General features: G+C 34.2%; 1 protein-coding gene across 1 annotated transcript; it reads right to left on the reverse strand.

Moving 5' to 3' along the window:
• Positions 1 to 300: 300 nt before the first annotated feature.
• On the reverse strand, positions 301 to 11,033 carry LOC110695412 (ABC transporter A family member 7-like). Its single transcript, XM_021872649.1, has 18 exons — positions 10,446 to 11,033; positions 9,333 to 9,696; positions 9,164 to 9,240; positions 8,940 to 9,084; positions 7,864 to 7,983; positions 7,626 to 7,750; positions 7,040 to 7,198; positions 5,474 to 5,636; positions 5,240 to 5,365; positions 5,067 to 5,150; positions 3,768 to 4,135; positions 2,822 to 3,022; positions 2,195 to 2,304; positions 2,006 to 2,090; positions 1,792 to 1,920; positions 1,615 to 1,720; positions 1,395 to 1,483; positions 301 to 914 (listed from the first exon to the last, which is right to left on the reverse strand). Exons 1-18 carry the CDS (start codon positions 10,521 to 10,523, stop codon positions 615 to 617), a joined length of 2,829 nt encoding a protein of 942 aa, XP_021728341.1. The 5' UTR covers positions 10,524 to 11,033; the 3' UTR covers positions 301 to 614.
• Between the last annotated feature and the right edge of the window lie 9,650 nt (positions 11,034 to 20,683).

Here is a 20,683-nt window from a genome sequence, read left to right on the forward strand (position 1 = left end):
TTCATGAAGAATGAGAATTTAGTACATTAACCAATTAAAGAGTTTTTCCTCACTTTAAAGGATTAGGAATTTAGGATTTAGGGCTATCTATATAAATAATAAGTTAATAAGAAATAAGAAATTTCTTCCTCGCCATTTTCTGGTGTGCAGGTCTAGCTAGGCATCTCAGAAATTATTCGGAATTGCAAGAACAAAGAATACATGAATTTGAAATTTGTATACTGTAATATCACTAGACAATGGAGTAATGGATTGATTAGGCAACATAATTTACTGCGTGACTTTAATGTAAATATAGTATGGTAAAAAATTGTTACGAAGTATTATTATTACTGTACAAGCTCTTATAAATGATTGTATAACTCATTTTAGTAACAAAGTTACTACACAACTATATTACACAAGACATAAACACAGGCACGCAGCAACACGTGGCACGACTATGCTTTGATAGTTCATATATAATCTACCTAAACTAGATATGGAACTTAAACAAAACCTCATAAGTACACATCTACTACCTCCATTTCATATTATTTGTAACAATTTGACATAAAGTAGAGAGGAAAAATGTTTAATCGTTGCAAATAATATGAAACGGAGATAGTATATGATTATAAGAGAACATCGGAAGATTGAGCCTCACGAGCAACCTTGATGAATACATCCTCCAAAGTGGTGTCAGCAAGTCCCCATGCTTGGACTGTGAATCTCTTCTTAAAGTTCTCGACTGCCTTGAAAACATCAGAAATCCGGATTTCATGTTTTGGGATCTCAAACTTTTGAGTTCCTGATATGTGGTATATCTTTTGAGCATTTGGCGAGAGGCTCATCACCATTGTTTCCACTTCTGTATCATGCTCTGCAGAAGTTGTCATTGTGAATACAAAGGACCCTCCATATCTTCCTTTAAGCTGCATTATACAAAAACAAAACACTATTTATATATGTATAGCAGAGAAAAGCAAGGTTACCTTATTGAGATGGTGTATGTGTATCCATGCAATGGTGGTTAGAATTCCTACCCAAATTTGACAATCCTATGTTTTTACGATTCAAAAACATGCATCTGTGCTAAATCTTAAGCAGGGATAAACTCTTTTCAATCTGTTTGATTTGATTTTAAGCAGGGATCGTGCTCCACTAAGTGTAGTGCTACATCAGCACAATAGGTGTGCTTGCGTGTTTATAGTCAGGCACGGGAGAAGTGTCAAGTGAAGAGAAAATCTCACTTGACTTAACAGGAATACTTTGGTGAGCAGTGCCCAATGGCTGACTTGCTAGCAAATAGTCGAAGGTGTTAGCACATAACATGCTAGACCGACAATTTGGGTAGCATAGACTATGTTAGAATACTATCTTCTATATCTGTGATGATTAGAAGTAGAAATTACCTGCTTTGGGCCTCCTATACATTGCAAGCTGCCATCAACAAAAATGCCTATCCGGTCACACAGAACTTCTGCCTCTTCCATAGAATGGGCTGAAAGAAGCAAAATAAGAGAGACAAAGAGAAAAGATATTAGGGATCACATTAAGAAATATAACCATAAAGTATATTGACTCACATTCAACTCAATAATAAGTAAATGTATAGAAATATAGAATGGGTACTTGTGAGAATAATCGCTCTGTCTTGTTTAGCTTGCTTCACGACATTCCAAAGATTATTTCTTGAAGCAGGATCTAATCCAGTACTTGGTTCATCCATGTAAACAACCTTTAATAAGAAAAATCAATTAGAATATCCGAAGTCCAAAAAGTTACAAGCAGCAAAGTCACGGGAAAAACCTTAGGGTCACCAATCAAGGAGATAGCAACACTAAGTCTCCTTTTCATTCCTCCACTATACTTTCCAGTAAATTTGTCAGCAACGCCACCATAATATAAATTGACGCTTTTTAAAGATTCATCAACTGCCTGTAGTAAACATAGAAATTACATTCCTCCTGATTTTTCAGAGCCTTTTCTTGTCCCATGCAATGACACTGTATATTAAACTTACCTGTGTTAAGGCAGAACCTTTAAGGTTCTTAAGTCTGCCATAAAAGATTAGATGCTCTCTTCCTGTTAGGGTCTCCCATAGCAGGCTGAGTAAAGGAAGAGTATAAATGCATTAGCACAAACGTGTAAACAAGTGTAACTCAAATGAAAATTTTAATCATTTTACTAGGATAAAAGACAGGAAACATACTCATGTTGTGGGCAAACACCCATGCTGGTGTATATATCATTCATTTGAGAACGGATGTCTGAACCCTCAACAAATGCTGCTCCAGATGTTGGCTCTGTGAGTCCAATCATCTACACGAGAAAAAAGAAGACATTGATCGTCTATTTTCCCATTTTGCAAACAAATAAACATTACACTCTATATTTTTCCTTTTATGTTAATTTTAGTCATCACCAAAACAAATCTCACATTCTGTATTAGTTTGCTGGATTCAAGAGCGAATAGTTGAAAATAAGTAAGATCACTAATTCACTATGTGTTCCCTTGAAATTAATAAGAGAACGCTTGAATTATCAACACTAGTTCTTTTAACTTTAAATTTGCTTCAAAATTACTTAATGATCATACATGTGTTCAAAATCATACTCCCTCTTGCCCCCATTGGGGAGTAATTACATTAATAAGTTTGGTGCGACAGAAAATTTGGTGGGACCAAACGTATTGTATGTGAGAGTAAAGTTGTGGTCCCCTCGTATGGAATAGAGCAAACTTAAAAGAAACAACCCAAAAGGGCATACTTAAATATATGAAGGTAGTACTTTTGAAGTCATGCACATATGTAGCAAGCAAAGGGAACAATGTTCTCACCATGCTGATGAAAGAGGTTTTCCCAGCCCCATTTGGGCCAAGCATCCCAAAGCACTCACCACGAGGCACAGCGAGAGATAATCCTTTAACTGCAAGCTTTGGGGGGTTCCCATCCCTACCAGGATAGATCTTTCTCAGGCTGCTGCAAATTATAGAAGTGCTTGAACTTGATTCTGATAACAGCTGATCCACCCTCTCCCTCTGTTCAAGATTGCAGAGATGTTAACAACTTCTTAGTGATTGTACAGTAAAAAATTTCATGTGGAAACTAAAAACATATTTATATTTTAGGAGTCTTCTCTCAAGATTAAACCCTAACTTATCAAAAGGATGGGCAGGGGGAATAGAGAGAGATTTTACTATATAAGGGGAAAAAAAAAATCTAAGAATGGTTCTATTATCTAATCTAAGTTTTGTACAAGTGCACAAAGTGCAGGCTATCTGTCTGACACTCAGGTTAAATGCAAGGCTCTATGAACTTTTATGAGAGATGTTATGATGTTGACCAGCTGCATCTGAGTGTTTTCATCACACTGACGGCCAGTGTGGAAGTCCTAGATAGTCATGAAGTGCCTAGGAGGCCACATGCACTAAAAGAGTTTTAAGAGTTGGTTAGAAGAGCGTTGACATAGGAAATTTGCACAACACTACCATGTTTTTAGCCCTTTTTCAGAGGCAAAGAAAACATACCGCCCCAATATAACTCATGCTTAGGTAATGACCACCCAAAGAAAACATAATACTCTACGTTACAGTTTGCAGTGGCTTCCAAATGAATATTGACCAATACAAAGAGACTTACAAAAAGCAGCATTTGCATGTATAATTGGGATATAATTCCAAAGATAGTATGATATGTTCATTCCCAATTTTAAAACACTTGTTACTTTAAATGAAGATTACAAAGTACAAACAAATATGTATACAATGGTTTAAAAAGAATTACCTCTTGCACAACATCAGCTTTCTCCATCTCCACAAAGACTTTTGATCCTTGTTTGTGTAAACTACGCTTTCGTGAAATAGAATTTGACTTTCTTATCAAGCTGCGGAAGAATAATAGAGGATTTCTCTTCCCACCACTTCCAGATGATATAACTTGATCAATGTAATATGCAATAGGAAGCATGATCAACCACTCAATGAACATGATGATCATAATCTCTTTCATCCCATTCCTGCTGTCACCCAAGTTTTCCCATCGCATACCATGGGTGCTCATTTGATTCCCAAGATAAGAATATTGCCCGAGCTCATATAAACCTCGATACAAAGAGAATCCAGGATATAGCTCCATAACAATAATCCATCCTCCTACAATAAAAATCCAAAATAGATAAGAACCACATGAATTTCATTATATCAACTGACAAAATTTATGAATTTCCCAAGTCCAATTAAGAATATAGCAATTCAAGCCCATGCATAATTTGCGTTAGATACCTACCAATCTATTGCTTGTTATGCAACTAAGTGCTATCATATACTTCCTCTATTTCATTTTAGTTGACACACTTTGACTTTTGCCACAATTACATGAGTTACTTTGACTTCATTTTGTGACTACTTTTAAGAAAAAACATAGCCGAGTGGGGTCTTGTATGATTTGTCTCAAAAATTTCGCAAGTATCAAATTTTTATAATTTTTGGCGGTACATAATTGAAGTTATGCATTGGTAAAAGCCTCTAAACAAAATGCATCAACTATTATGAAACAATGAGGTATAAAGATAGATCTAAATTCGTGCATTGCTTGCTTCACATTTTATAAAATGCGTATGACAGCTCATAAAATTTTGACATTGAAAATACTAAATTAAAAAGGATACCATAGAACAGTAAGGGTTATTTGTGAAGCCAGAATCAGTTCATCAAAGATTTTAAATAACTATATTTAGTTTGTATAAGAAACCTCTTTCTATCAAATTGGCTGTAAATGATGAAGTTTCATCTTCAAGTGTGTATGGCACATGAAAATCTACTAAATCCATCACATATACCATTATATCTATAAATGTACTTGATTATTATTGTAGCATATATTTTTGTACATAAAAACCCCTAAATGTTGTATACTTGCATAGTTGCATTAACCCCCAAAGTGCAGAGGGAAATGGGCAATGCTAAAGAGTATATACTTTTCACCGATTGACAAATTTGCATCTGTTATTGAGAACAATGACATGTGTGAATGACCAAAACAAATATGTAGAATAATGGAAAATAGAAATCAGTGACGATTTACTTGGAAAAGAGGTATCTTCAATGAAATTTTGAAATAGGAATCCTCCCAACAGCCCGGTACCAAACGTCAGTAAATAACCTACAGCTGAAAGAAATTGAGACAACATATTAGAATCATGACAGTTTAGCAGACTACTTCAGTGTAAGAAGGCGGTAATAGGATAAAATTCACACCTCTTGCAGACAAAACATTCGAGAACAAGGGGGCTACAAGAAAAGCCATTGAAATCTGCAAATTCATATAGATGAAATAGAATACAAATTGGATGCTGTAATCATTTAATGTGAAGATTTTTAGTCCTGCAGAGAATACAATACAAGGCATGAGAGATATACATAGTAAAACACTTGTTGTATGTTAAAGGGTAAAAAAAATATGAAGTAGTACTTATGTTTGGTTTTATTTACCAATAAGTGATCCGAGTACCACAAAACATATCATGTAGATCACAGATAAAGCTAGAAAGTAAGCATAGGAAATTGTCCAATATGGACCATCACCAAGCCCATGCATTTTCATCATAATACGCAGTCGTTGTTGTTTTTCATAAACCAGAGCAGTTAGCACAACCTGCATCAAAATACAAAATTCATAAGAAATAAATTAAATTTTTTTAAAAAATTATGTGAATTTCTCAGTAAAATAGGCAAACACCATGGCGTAATGATTACGTCAACTGCATACACAAATAGCCTACAATTTAAACTTTGAGGCACCTGAATACTTTGTAAGGATTTAAGAAATGTGATAGATAATTTATAATTCAAGACATGTTGGGGAAAATATTTGACTGCACAACAGTTAAACTGTCTCTACTTTGATTTTTTTTTTCCTGTTCTATCCTATTTATTAAAAGTTGGGGAATGAAGAGGTGGTTTTGGGCTTTTAGCATTATCACTTCTATCTGTAAAGTAGAAGGGAGTGTAGGTTATGCAAGTATTGTAGATTCACAATGAGCTCCAGTTAAATACTATCCTCTTCTCCTTTTAGCATTATCACTTCTCCATATAATTGCGTACACCCTTCAAGGTGTTCATTCACACCAAGAATATGCTTGTCTTTAAAAGGAAATTATAATTAACATAGACCATATAGCATGTCTTTTGACTTGACTAAGGTAACTTTGAGTCTTTCCATATAAGCTTGATCACACTTTAAATCCTTCATTTAGATACCTTAATAACCAAAGCATAGCGTTGCCTTTTTAAACTGAGATTGGCATCAAAACTAAAATTTACAATCTCCAAAAAAAAATAAAAAAAATAAATAAATAATACTCCCATTTTTAAGTGCTTGTTTCTTGAATTTTATGGGAATTTAGGGTGGATGGAGAGAGTATGTAACATTCTTGAAATGAAGAGAATTTTATATGGGAAAAGTAAAAAAGTACATAGTAAATCATACAGTTAATTGAGTTATTTTACATTGAAAAGGTCAAATTAAATGGTTTTTAATGACACTGAAATTTGGGAAAATGTTGGGCTTTTTCATATGGGAAAGGTAAAGAAGTAGATTTGTAATGATAAAATTATGTGGTACTTTTAGTAGTACCACTTAATTCTAAGACACCCAATTAAGGAAGTAGGCACTTAATAATGGGACAGAGGGAGCAAAACACAAGGATCATCATGCAAACACAACAATACTGGTGAAGGTGGATGATAGGATTGATTTTATTAGCTTAACTTTCATAAAATGAGTAAGATGTTGCTGATGGGTGCCCCGATAACTTCTGAATTTTATTCACTTCCCTCAATAAGATAATAAACTCTCATTACAAAGTATCCATCACAAGCTACTGAAGACAACTTATGTATATTGTACATTCAACTGGACTTACTACAAGACATTAAAGTCCAATCGCTAAGTTTCATAATATATAATAGAGCTATGGCTGCAAAAAAAATAAAGGGAAAATCCAATATATGGTGCTTTTATAAGATAAAAACATTTGAAAGATAAAACATACTTACAGGAAATAGTGCTATAATGACATATGTGAAAAATTGCGCACTGAGGAGAGACGAAAGATCAACTCTAAGCTGACTTCCAGGCTTTGGCATTTCCTTGACATACTCAAGAAGCATTTTGGTACCAGGTCCGAATAGACTTTGAAGATAGGCATTAGATACCTGTAATATAAAATTGAATGTTTATACTGAATAAACATACAAAAATGGACATAAAAGCATAGAAAATCATAGCATAGGGATAAAGATTAGTGCATAAAGCTCCTAGCAGAGCAAAAAATTTGTTCCCACTTTGACTTTCAAATCTGATGTAAGGTGACAATGAGCAATTGCACCAAAGCATCTACTACCATTTGGGTTGAACGCCAAGATTTGGTACAAATGTACAATTGCTAAAGTGCACTATGATAGAGATATTTCAAATCACCACAATTGAGGGAAGAGCACATATACAAGAGAGGGCAGGAAATAAATGGGCCAACAAGCTAGAACATTAATATAAATAATAAAATCAAATGAGGAAAACAAACAAAAGGAAAATCTCAGTGACTGCTGAGCCTAAAAGACAAGCAAGGAGCTAGAAAATTACCTGATTGACTGAACGTGGTACACGTAGCAATCCAATTGTAGAAAATCCACTGTCATTTTTGTACGTTGAATTGTACCATATGCTCACATTGTAGTTGTTCATGTTTGAGTTGAGAAAATCATATGCTGTTAAAAGGAAAAAATATAATAAAATAAATATTTAGAAGCGAATTTAGAAAATTATATATGGGAAAAGAAGTGATTCTACAAACTTAGTTTAAAAATTGCTAAGGACTTACCAGACACATATTCATTTATCTTCCTTTCTGGGTTACCTTTACGGTAACCCTTGTACAACTCATCATTAATATCAGATGAACTATTGCGCCATAGATGAAGACCTTGAGCACATTCTACATCTCTATAAGAGAATCAATAAGATCATTAGAGCAAAAAGCCACAAGGTAGTACATGAGAGGGAGAGAGAGAGAGAGAGACAGAGAGTCCTCAGGAATTCTAAAATTAAGGTAGTACTAAAGGATGAAAGGACATATCTTTTGAGATGCAATATGGACAGTCAATTTGACAAGAAAACCTTCTTGTGTATTCATGCGCGGCACACAAAGTACGGTAGAAGAGAAAAGGTGGGAAACAGTTTATTCTCATACAAATGAATACATGCATGTTTGAAGTTAGATAATCTTAGAAACTTTATTAAAAGATTTGACATCCAGAATTCATTAACAAAAATTTTAGGATATATAGAAATGTTGTTACTTGTATATTGTAAAATAAAGTTGCCACAGTGGTAATGACTAATGGGTTAAAGATTTTTCGTGCAAGATCCAATTATTTAACTAATTAAGCTATTCAATTTATATGATTATCACTCTATTAGTAGCTTATTTCTATTTTATTCTTTTAATAATTTCTTCTATTATATACTGTTGATTGCCAAATCTTAAGGGTTAAACGCTGACTAAGCTACTTACACGGTTAATTAGTACTTCCTCCATTTTCTTAAACAATCCCATTAACTTTCTACAACATTCACATAAGTTACTTTAACTATTACTTATATATGTGATGTATTGACAAGGTATAATTTACTTATGCACGATGTTGTTAGATTGGCCTCAATGTGTACTTTACTAATATGTAACTTTTAAAATTTTTGTAAATGCATAATAAGACATATTATGGTTAATGTAATAAGTTAATCTGAACTTATCTAAACTTATTCACTGCTGAACATAAGTTCGGATAAGTTAATATAATAAGCTCATAAGTGAATATAACATGCAGATAAGTTAATCTGAATTTATTCTTTGCTCGTAGAAAAATAAGCTATGAAAAGCCAGAAATCTAGTTATACCTAGCTGCATAGATGATGATATAACCTCTTCAGGTAAAGACAACGACGAGTTGGACTGGCAGAATGGTCTCACAAAGTGAAGAGGAAGGCCTGAGGAGTAAGCAGGATCAAGAAAATTCTCTGTTGCTGGCATCGAAATTGTTCCCTGAAACAGTTGAAGGCGTCAAGATTTCATATCTTTCCATAACAACTAGTGAAGACAAAGTGGATGCCTAAACACTTACCAAGACATTGTTTGCCAAACTAAGTAAAGGGTTGGAGGAATTCAAAGGGGAAGTCGGAAACAGGTTGCTGGCCATGCCTAGAAAGATCAAAAATCACATAATCAAACAAAGTTCCAAGAAACAACCAAAGTGAAAAATCTTTGTACATATACACAGAGAAGAGATGTACCTTGCCCCAATGTTCTATTAGTCCCGGTCACAAGTACAGTGACAGGACAATTACCTGTCCGTCTACATGACTCGCTAGGCAAGTTTGGAAATGTAAAACCATCAGTTCTAACAGCGCGACTCAGGGGATCAGGAAGTTGAAGCAATGCAGGCCATTTTTGGGGATTAGGAATCGGACAACTAGAAGCTTGATCTAATGTTGAATATTGAATCCCACATTCAGTTTTACCATTAACTTGAGCACATCCACATTTGTACTTATCTTTGTTCAATTCATTGTCTATTGCTCGTTGCAAGACAGCAAGAAGAACACAAAGTAAAACTGGAAAAATTATGAGACAACAATTCGAACGTTTGTTTCGTCTCTGCAATGTATAGTTCAGGCAACAGCAAAGTTAACATAGTAATTTAATTAATCACAATGTTATAAGCTTATAATCTTCTCAATTTCAAATGAATTGACATCTAAATTATGCAATATGATAAAATGATGATCATCTAGATGTAAGAATCTAATAGTAAGCAAATTTATGTCTAGATAATTGATATCTTACTTTATATTAAATAAGTTTTATATAATTTTTCAATATCTTAGAATCATAGATCATCCACCAACTCTATTTATTTAACACTAAAAAAATCTTAAAAATTAATCTCAATCAACATACATTCCAAGATCACCCACAATATAAACACCCCCAAATTCACAACTTGAGCCACATTTGACTAAAATTTTACTCCCAACATCCGGATTAAGTTATCACATCGCTAGTTTAAATCACATTATCAATGTGGCTATTAAATCGAAATAATCCCGAAACAAAGGGCATGACAAATTACTTTAAATTAAATCACACATTTACACAAACCCACTAAGAAGTAAGAAAACACCAACTACAGCAATATTAACACTACAATCAACAAATAAACATTTGAATTATAATATTACACAAACCCCATTAAAAAAAACCCAAGTTCTATACATCTAAACCCATAAAAATATAAAATGAGTTTTTAAACAACAATTAAAAAAATATAAATGAAGCTTAAATTAATTGCACCCAATAAAAAAAAATTAAAAAAAAAAAAAAATAAATATGCAGAAAAAAGGTACCTGAAAAACCAAGTTTTTTCGGAGAAGAGCATTGGCCTGAGTAGAAAAACTGGCGCGCCCATGTGAAGGAATTGCCATGGAATTTTTTTTGAAACAAACAAATTCAAACTAACTGGGTTTGTGAGTTTGACCGTTAAATTTAAGAGAGGTTTTGTTCTTTAAAGTACGAATTTACCCTCATGGAAAAAGATAGACTTTTTATTTTTGGGTAAATTGCGTTGAAATTTCCATCTGATTACCTCTGTAATCACGGAAGTTGTACCCTAATTTTATATCATTAGTGTTATAATCTAATACGAGTACAGCTTATGCGTTGTCCTTAGATTCGAAATAGTCAAAATTCAACCCCATCATCGATCATCCCCTTGGTAAATCCTAAGTAAATTATTTGTATAAGTTGTAATAAGGAGTCACATCCAACTTGTTAAAAAAAATGACTTTTTTTTTTTAACATTATTACTGATCTATATTCCCATAATGTTTTTCTCAAAAAAAAAAAAAAAAAAATATCCCCATAATGTAAAACAACCTTGAAATTTTAATTGTATATATTTCATTTGTTTATTACCAATCTATATATGTACCACAACCTCGAAATTTTATTTGTACTTCATATATAATTCATATGTTTTTGATATTATATATAAAGAGTTATAAAAGCAAATGATGTAGACAAGATTAGATTACATATCTTAAGTGTCTTTTTTAAACTTTAACCAAAAGGTTATATATGATTCATCATTGATCAAGATTCAAGAGAATTATTCAATGTGATGTTTATGTATTTCATTTTCACCAAACAAAAATATTTATGTATTTCATATTACACAACTAATTGAAAATAAAACATATACTTCGTACAAGTATTTGTTTAATGGTCTAATTTATACTTATATATTATAATACATTCCTAAAACACCTAAACAAGTACAAACTTGCAACTCGGGGCATCGCCATACACTAGTTTGATGTTGTTATTAGACTCAATCACACACCCTTTCATACAAAAAGATAGACTCAACTACATTAATATATGCTTCGTATATATATATACTACGTATCTAGTATATTTAGTTATATACTTAGGAATTTTCAGCTTGATGTAACAGAGAAAATCAATTAAAAAACTCTTTTAAAAAAAAAAATCAATTAAAAAACCAATGATGTAGCAAATGCATACTTTTTAATGTTAATAAAGCTATGTTCTCCTCATAATTTTTTTTTTTAAATGTTAAGAAAAATAGAATTAAGAATGTGTTTTTATCAATAATCTTATTTCACTTATAATCTGATTTATTTTTTATTATTTTTTTTCAAATATTTACGGAGTACAGTAGTTTAAGGGGAAAAAAATCACTAAATTTTCTCATATCCTTGGTTTTCATTGTTACAATAAAAAATCAAGTCATTAAAATTGGACATTGTTCATTTAAAAAACATGCTTAGGGTCTGTTCACATTTACTTAATTTCAGTTCAGTTCAATTCAGCTCCAATCAGTTCAATTCATCTTCTAATTTCTCTCTCTTATAAAGTATTCATTTCATTTCAATTCAGTTCAACTCAGCTCCAATCAGTTCAGTTCAGCTCAGCTTTAATCAGTTCAGTTCAATTTAGTTCAGCTCAATTCATTAAATGTGAACATAACCTTAATATCTAAGATGAATCTTCATTGTTATGACTTCTGACCTATACCTCCTCGATCTTTTCAACCCAATTAACGTTGAATTTGATTAGAGTAGTCATAGTGTGAATCAATATACTACATTATTAATTTATACGCGCTGTATTATTGTAAAACGACATGATTCACATGAGTATATAATTAATTTTACTCGTACTAACTTTATTAATATATTCATGTTCACTTTATTTATATTCATAACGCTAACATTTCATTGCACGAACGAACACTCGTATTAAATAATGGCGGGACTTCTTCTTTTTGTCCTATTATCGAATTATTGACGATTTATTAATTTGTTATCTTATTACTTAGGAATGTGAAATGAAGGAACTTTCCTTTTAAGTTTGAAGTCAAACTCACTGATTAAGTGTGACGATAGTATTATACTTCCGTGATCATTGACCATGAAATTAAAACATGTTAACAACTTTAGAACGAGTAACTCATCTCTAAAAAAAAGTTTGTAAAGCATATCATAATTTTGCCTAAATCAACTCAAATCAAATTAGCACATAAGCAATGTTCTTTGAGGATTAAGAATCATGTACTACTCCAAATTAAGCACTCATAATAGGGATTGATCCCATAATAGGGATTGATCCCGAAATTTGAGAAATAATTTATTTTTACCACTAAACTAAATATTATTTGGTGAAGGAGATATCAATGTATGTAATGGTGTATCAAGAGTTCATGACGTATGAATTTAAATCATTTGATTTATTGCATTAATTGATTGATTTTCAATTCAAAATTGAGTATTCGTCTTTTACATTTACCAATACTTAATCACAATTTAGCCATTTATATTAAATCATCTTAATCAGTATGATACGAGAGAGACCCCTCACTCTATCACAAAAATTGGGGGAGGGGGATGAGGATCGAACCCCAATAACTTGGGGGGGGGGGGGGGAATACCATCTCCATTGTCCTCATTTGTGTAAAATCATTGAATCTTTGATGATACACTATATTCCTTCATCAACACACAAGTTGCAGTGTTGTAGCTGATAAAATTTCACTAAATCGAATCGATGAATATCTAATTAAACATATATTTTAAATGACACGACTATTCAATTACGTAAGTCATTGCGTAATGACATGAACTTTGCTTATGAGCATATCTAAGCACAAGCCTTAATTATAAATTTAAAATTTTAGTTCCAACTTGTTTTGAGATGAACTTTGTACTACCAACTAGTATTTTATTAAATTGAGATCTTAGTTTGACTTAGACCAAAATTCAATATTATTATATGCTTAATAATTCCGCGTACTGCGAATTAATTTATTTTCTGAAATGTGTTCTAATTTGAGAAAACAACAAATAGTAATTTCTTTCTTAATTTATTTAAAAATTGTATCTTTTCAGCCTCATTGTTAGTTTTGTGACAGTTGCATGTGCGAGAATATTCCAGGGTTGGAGTTTCCTGCTCACAATTTTGTTATGTGACATGTTACCGTGTAATGCTAAGGGCCTGTTAATTTTTGCTTAATTTCAATTCAGTTCAGCTTCAATCAGTTCAGTTCAGTTCAGTATATTTTAGTTCAGCTCCAATCAATTCAGTTCAGCTCTTAATTTTTCTCTCTTATAAAATATTTATTTCAGCTCAGTTTAGTCCAGTTCAGTTCAGTTCAACTCTAATCAATTCAGTTCAGCTCCAATCAGTTTAGTTCAGCCCTATTCAATAAATGTCAACAGAGCCTAAAGTTATTCATCAAACAAATCAAACTTTACTCAAAGTTACATGATGATTCTGAATAATGAGCATATGTTCTGCATTAACTTGACTTCTAAAGTTCTATTATATTGTATATATATAATCAAACTAATGAATAATGATGATTATAAGGTCTTCTGACTAGTTTTTTTTAAAAAATAAATAATAATTTATTTTTGAATATATATATAAAAATTACATTAGGTCCGTGGCCTTTTGCTTGCTCATGTATCACAAAATTTTACAACGAACTTACAATGAATCTTCATTCCATGAAATAGAAGAAAATAATTTGATTGACGATATCAAGAATTTAACAAATGGACCTAGAATGGAAATAGAGTTATTCACTTTTTTGAGTCTTAATTAGAAGGAATTTCATTAGCTAAATAACTCAAGTTCAAGCTCCAAACAACGCAAAGTTGCATACAGGTTGCTTTAATGATAATCTTCAAAGTGTTATGAGGGTAATACTAATAATAATGTCCACCTCTTTAGAAGGGTTCAAGTGTTGGTAAAATACTTGTCGATTCCAATAACAAAAAATAGAGAAGATGAAAGGGAAAATACTTGATTGAAGATCTCACACTCACAGTCGCGCCGTGGAACAATAATCCACTGCCTTAGAAGCGAAATACGCCACCACCGGTACAAGTTTCCTAGTGACGCACGCCTCCAAGTTTAACGCAACTCTCCCCGTAATTCGTGCACCCGAACTCAAAGAGTGAAATTGCTCAAAAACTGTTCAGATCTCAAAGGGTAGTTTTTTGTTTATGTGTTTAGGGTTCAATAATAATAAAATTATGAATACAGGAAAGGCAATGCTCATATTTATACGAGTCCCGAAATAAGGAAACAAATAAACAAACCGACCTAAGGAAAAAGGCAGGCCCGATCGGGCGCGAGATAAAGTTTTCCCAGACCTGGTGTCGCGCCCGGTCGGGTGAACACCGCCCGGTCGGGCGATCTAGAAAACCCACCTCGGGCGAGCCGTCGGGCGAGAGCTGCCCGATCGAGCTCGTCAAAAACTCGAGTCCGTCGCCCGGTCGGGCGAGGGCTGCTCGATCGGGCACGAGAGTTCTCCTATTTTCCTTAGCCACCTCCGCCCGGTCGGGCGAACCATCGCCCGATCGGGCGCGAGAATCCGTTTGCATTACCTATTTCCAATAATCCCCCACTAATGCGAGCGGATCTTCAACATGAAATCTGAACAGTAAATGAAAGTCTTAGTACTTAAATGCTAGTATCCAAAGGTTTGAACTAACACATTAGTGCACAAGGTTTTCAACACTTCCCTAGTGAGTATCCTAAGATTTGAACTCCTAGGAGCGAGGAAGGGACCTTGAATACACATACCTTGACTTTAGAGCTTAAGCAACTCCGCCCATCTTGGCCTACACCTTGGACTCTCATGAGTACTTCAGGAAAACTACACCACAATTTTCCCTTGAAGGAGGCCACCCCTCGTACTCACGTAGGTGTTCCGTCTGTGTATAAAATACATATTCCCAGCACATCTAGAGTCTTTCCTTGCAGGCTTAAAACACATTCAAGCACCTTGCAAACTCAAGATTTTTCTGTGCAATGGAATAAGAACATTAAGAACGAAAAGTTCAACCCTATCAACTCGACGGTGCATCTATCAATCCACTTCTCAATGAGCTCTTAGGCTAGATGCATTAAGGGATACTCCCAACCTCAGTCATTCGGTACCACTATCGTTCCCTACTCGAGCAGTAACCGGGCTAGTGATTCTAATTCATTTAAGGATCACTATCGTTCCCTACTCTCAAGCAACTGGGCTAGTAGTATTAAGAGCAAGCAATGCTCAACCTTCCACCTTCGGTGTCATTATCGATCCTACTCTAAGAGCCACTGGGCTAATGGTCTTAAATCCACTTAAGAACCATTATCAATCCCTGCTCAATGAATAACTGGACAATGACATTAAGAGCCACGCTCAACCTTACTGAATCCACCTGATCAACAAACCACTGAAAAAAGTTATAGATTCAATAAACATAAATGGTGTAAATCCAACAATGAGTCAACCAAAACAAGGCTCTAGACCCATTCAGAACAAAATTTCAACAAATTAAAACATTTCGGTGTGTCCATGTAAGCTGTCTTAATTGACCACCCAATCTGGGTTATGGACATATTAAGAGCACTTAAAGCTCAACCTGCAAACATCAAGCAACAAGTCTACCAAAGCATCTCATAACCATATAAATTAGAGGGTTATTAAGCCAGATCACTTCAGGACTTAGACTCAATTTTTAAACTTCGTCATTAGAATAATTTAAAATACCCCACAGGATCTTAAATATATATATTCTCTTAGACAATCAAGCACTTACCTGTGCTTCATCCTAGTATAAGGACCTGCTTGATTCTTCTTTGCTTTCACATACTCTAACATGAGTATCACCTCCACAAGATCTGTCTAACTTTGTCACTACATTTGTAGTTCCTGACAACATACATAGACACTTGTGAAAAATAATGTAGAGAACATGAGGATCAACTTACCCCCACAATGGACAAACTTCCAGAGATTAATTTTTGCAACAATCATCTTCTTGACACACGTCATCCAATCTAATGAACCTTGCTTCATAATGGATAGTATACAACAATTTGTTTTGCAGCTCACTCGAAACAGAGCACCACCCTTCATCATATAAAAATCATACACTGAAGAGGTTCAACTAATCATCGTTGTTCATTCAATCATTGTCTCTTATAATTTACTGGATAGGTACTTGAGAAACTTCCTTAGTTTAACCTTCATCCCTGTACTAACTGAAACTCAAACAATAATAATTAAGTAATTCTCTCTTGACAAACAGAATGAACAATATAGTTCACTACAAAACCACTACACGTCAAGAATAGTTTGTTCATCATTTAGATTGCAAAACATTAGCACATTTGAATCAAACATCAAGGCCAAATCATGAAAATAACTCTAGCTTAGACATGATAAATATAATTTACCAAACCACTTTCTCTACATCACAATAATGAGATTGATGCGTACCTTTATTAGTTCATTGGCATACTTCCTAGAACCATTCTGCTTATCACATTATCTTGTACTTGTTTCTTGGCTTAGAGACACATATACATCTTTATCTCAATTAACAACATGCATGTGAAGTTAACAACTTATGATGATTCTAGCAAATGAACTCTATCAATGCGAACCATAGTAACATCACACATGCATCAAGAAGTTCAACTCACATGCCAAGAAAAACTTAACATAACAAGTTAGAGTACTCAAATCTAACCCCCACTCACCATACATATCACAAAGGATATAACACCATGAGCAAAAAATACCTCATCTTCTAAGTTGTCACCTCTGCATGCGTTTTAAAATACACACCCTTGATTTACAATCAATCATGCTAGGAAGCTTAAGCAACCTTACTGCAAACCAGACAAGCTTAGAACAAACCAGGTGAGTCATAAGAGTTAGTCAGCACCAAACTTACAAAATAAATCCTAACAACATAGTATCTTACCTTTAGCCCATTTCCAATCAACCACCTTTCAACTCACCTTGAAAGATACTTACAACTGATGGATTTATAATAGCAAGGAAATATATACTATTCTCAAACATATCAGACTCAAAGAGACTGCACAACTCGCTTTAACATGCTTCTTTCCACAACTAGTCAATCAGGTTTATCCATATGGTTCAGGATTTTTCCATTCACCACTACATGAATATATACCACACAACAAACATCTATATACAACTTTCAAACAAGAAAATAAAACCCAGATGATATAACACTAGTTTAAGCTTTAATCCAATACTCCTTAGATGATGAACTCATCAACTTTACTGGCAGAATAAAGCTTAGGAAACAAAAACAAATCCTATGAACGAGCAAAAACTAACATGTCAAGTCATAGGAAAACATATACTTGAGACATTTCAAGGATTTAACATATCAAGCTCGTACATAATAAACGTAGCAGATATTCAGCATACATATCACCCACAGACCCACAAGCCTTCATGCTTTACGTGAAACATATCTAGAAGTCAATTCTTTATTATTGGAAACCCCCACATCACAGATACTACATGAAAATAATCATGAATCAGGTAGCAAATAAGGGAGTATAAACCAAATTCTTGGGTGAAATACTTACTAAACAAATAAACAACTGATACATATCTGCAACCCCCACAATACTAACATTCACAGAAGATTAATAGTTTGTAAAGACATATAGAATGTTAATTCCCATCCTTATCTCACGTGGTGGGGCACTTACACTTCAAACTTGCACGGCCATTCTAGCTTTACTTAGTCAAGCCTTTTTATTATGCTAATAAGCACGGAAATCAACTTGGTCTCATCTAGACCATCAACATGAAAAATAATTGCTACACCTCTAGCAAATTAAATACATTTCAAGTTCGGGAAAAAAGCTAATTAAGATCACAAGAATTAAAAGAAACAATAATTCTAAATCCCTTTTTAATCTAAAAAAGGGACACTTACAAGCTTATCACATACTTTATGCTCAGCAAAACATTGTCCATGATTGGGAATAAGGTCAACAAAACACTATCGTAAAATAGAACACATGTCATCCCTAATCTACTGGGACAAAACATACATTAGCAGAAATAAATTACTTGCAAACCAACAAACAAAAAGCTATAGATAAACGTCACTTTCGGAGACCTTCCTCCTCAATACCACTCATCAACAAGAGTACAAACTAACATACTAGTTAGTCACAAAAATCTAACTCAAAACACCCCCACATTGCTAAACAATAGCTCATAATAATTAAATTATGCATATATAATAGGGGCACATAACAATAGACACAAATATTATGTAGAGTTAGAAATCACTTAAATAAATTGAGAAGGATAACTTATCTGATTACGAGCAATGGTCTGACCAACGATTGTTGCATATCTCGGCTCACTCGCTAGACAGATTTTATTAAGTTATAACTCGACAGTCGACACCATTGCTTCCCATCGATCCTCGCACTCCATAACCGATTGCATTACTTGCATATCCTGTTGGAGTTTTCGCTAGAGAAGGAGCAACCTTTTGATAATCTACCACTTTATTTAATATTCCAAATTAAAGACTTCTGAATTGCACTGCTTCCATCGACATTCTTCAATGGAAATTTCAGGTTTTCTTTTCTCTAAATTCTTTAAATAACATGGTTCAATATGAAACCATATTTGACAAACGAAAAAGTTAGGAATTAACTTTCCTTAACCTTGCTGACATGATGTCCACTAGGAGCCACAAAATAAAATCAGGTGGGCTGCTTTATCAAAGATTAAAAGACAAAGCTAAGGTTTAGCGGCGACACATATCATGAGTAGAAATATATGCAACCAATCATGAAGCAAATAGCTTCTGCCTGTACATGGTATCAAATTGATCGAAACAACTAGTTTCTGACTCCTTTGAAATCTTGATTTAATTACCCAAATTAAATCACCCGAAAACAATAATCGGCAAATAAAATCAACATCAATTTCCCTTGTCCTATGATCGAACGATTTATGATTGAATAATCTATGAATCAACAGTATAATAAATTAATACTATTTCGCTTCTAAATTATTGGTAAAATACCTGTCGATTCCAATAACAAAAAATAGAGAAGATGAAAGGGAAAATACTTGATTGAAGATCTCACACTCACAGTCGCACCGTGGAACAATAATCCACTGCCTTAGAAGCGAAATACGCCACCACCGGTACAAGTTTCCTAGTGACGCACGCCCCCAAGTTTAACGCAACTCTCCCCGTAATTCGTGCACCCGAACTCAAAGAGTGAAATTGCTCAAGAACTGTTCAGATCTCAAAGGGTAGTTTTTTGTTTATGTGTTTAGGGTTCAATAATAATAAAATTATGAATACAGGAAAGGCAATGCTCATATTTATACGAGTCCCGAAATAAGGAAGCAAATAAACAAACCGACCTAAGGAAAAAGGCAGGCCCGATCGGGCGCGAGATAAAGTTTTCCCAGACTTGGTGTCGCGCCCGGTCGGGTGAACACCGCCCAGTTGGGCGATCTAGAAAACCCACCTCGGGCGAGCCGTCGGGCGAGAGCCGCCCGATCGAGCTCGTCAAAAACTCGAGTCCGTCGTCCGGTCGGGCGAGGGCTGCCCGATCGGGCGCGAGAGTTCTCCTATTTTCCTTAGCCACCTCCGCCGGTCGGGCGAACCACCGCCCGATCGGGCGCGAGAATCCGTTTGCATTACCTATTTCCAACATCAAGTTGCGTATATCGTTCCATGTTTGGTGGTATAGCGGTGTAGTCGTCGTGTAAGCTAAATACTAGAGTATATAGGAATACTAGGGAAGGGGAGGTGCTCAATATTACAAGGGAAGTATAGGAAGTTAGAACTATATAGTTAACTCTTTACATTAGCTAGGTTTTGTTGTTTTCAAGTTGATTATATAAATGGGATGAAAGTTCAAATTAACCAAACATGCATGTTTATTAATAAGTAGAGTTATCCTTTTTTGTTTGCCGCACTTATTTTTTTTTTAAGAAATTATCAGAGCTTAGATCCAACTATACTCGGATCTGACCTGTGTCATATGCATACACCTGTTTTATAGTGGGTAAGTCTCCTAACAAAAACTTCTGCATACAGCGGTGAAGCTTGAACTGTGATCAACCTTCCTTAGCTTAAGTGGTATCAAGGTGCTTATTACCACTTGAGAGGTTGAGCCAATTCTTTTGGTAGTTGTTTGTTCAAGAAACTTTTATTCGTTATATTTATATGAGCTAATCTGAATCTAG

The sequence above is a fragment of the Chenopodium quinoa genome, unplaced genomic scaffold (genome assembly GCF_001683475.1).
Source record: "Chenopodium quinoa cultivar QQ74 unplaced genomic scaffold, ASM168347v1, whole genome shotgun sequence".
NCBI classification, from domain to species: Eukaryota; Viridiplantae; Streptophyta; class Magnoliopsida; order Caryophyllales; family Amaranthaceae; genus Chenopodium; species Chenopodium quinoa.

Coding starts and splice junctions, on each gene's coding strand:
- LOC110695412 (XM_021872649.1), bottom strand. CDS start 10,523: ATGGCAATTCCTTCACATGGGCGCGCCAGTTTTTCTACTCAGGCCAAT. Junction 9,085..9,163: donor GTTTGGCAAACAATGTCTTG/GTAAGTGTTTAG, acceptor CAACTGTTTCAG/GGAACAATTTCGATGCCAGC. Junction 1,721..1,791: donor CCTTGATTGGTGACCCTAAG/GTTTTTCCCGTG, acceptor TTCTTATTAAAG/GTTGTTTACATGGATGAACC.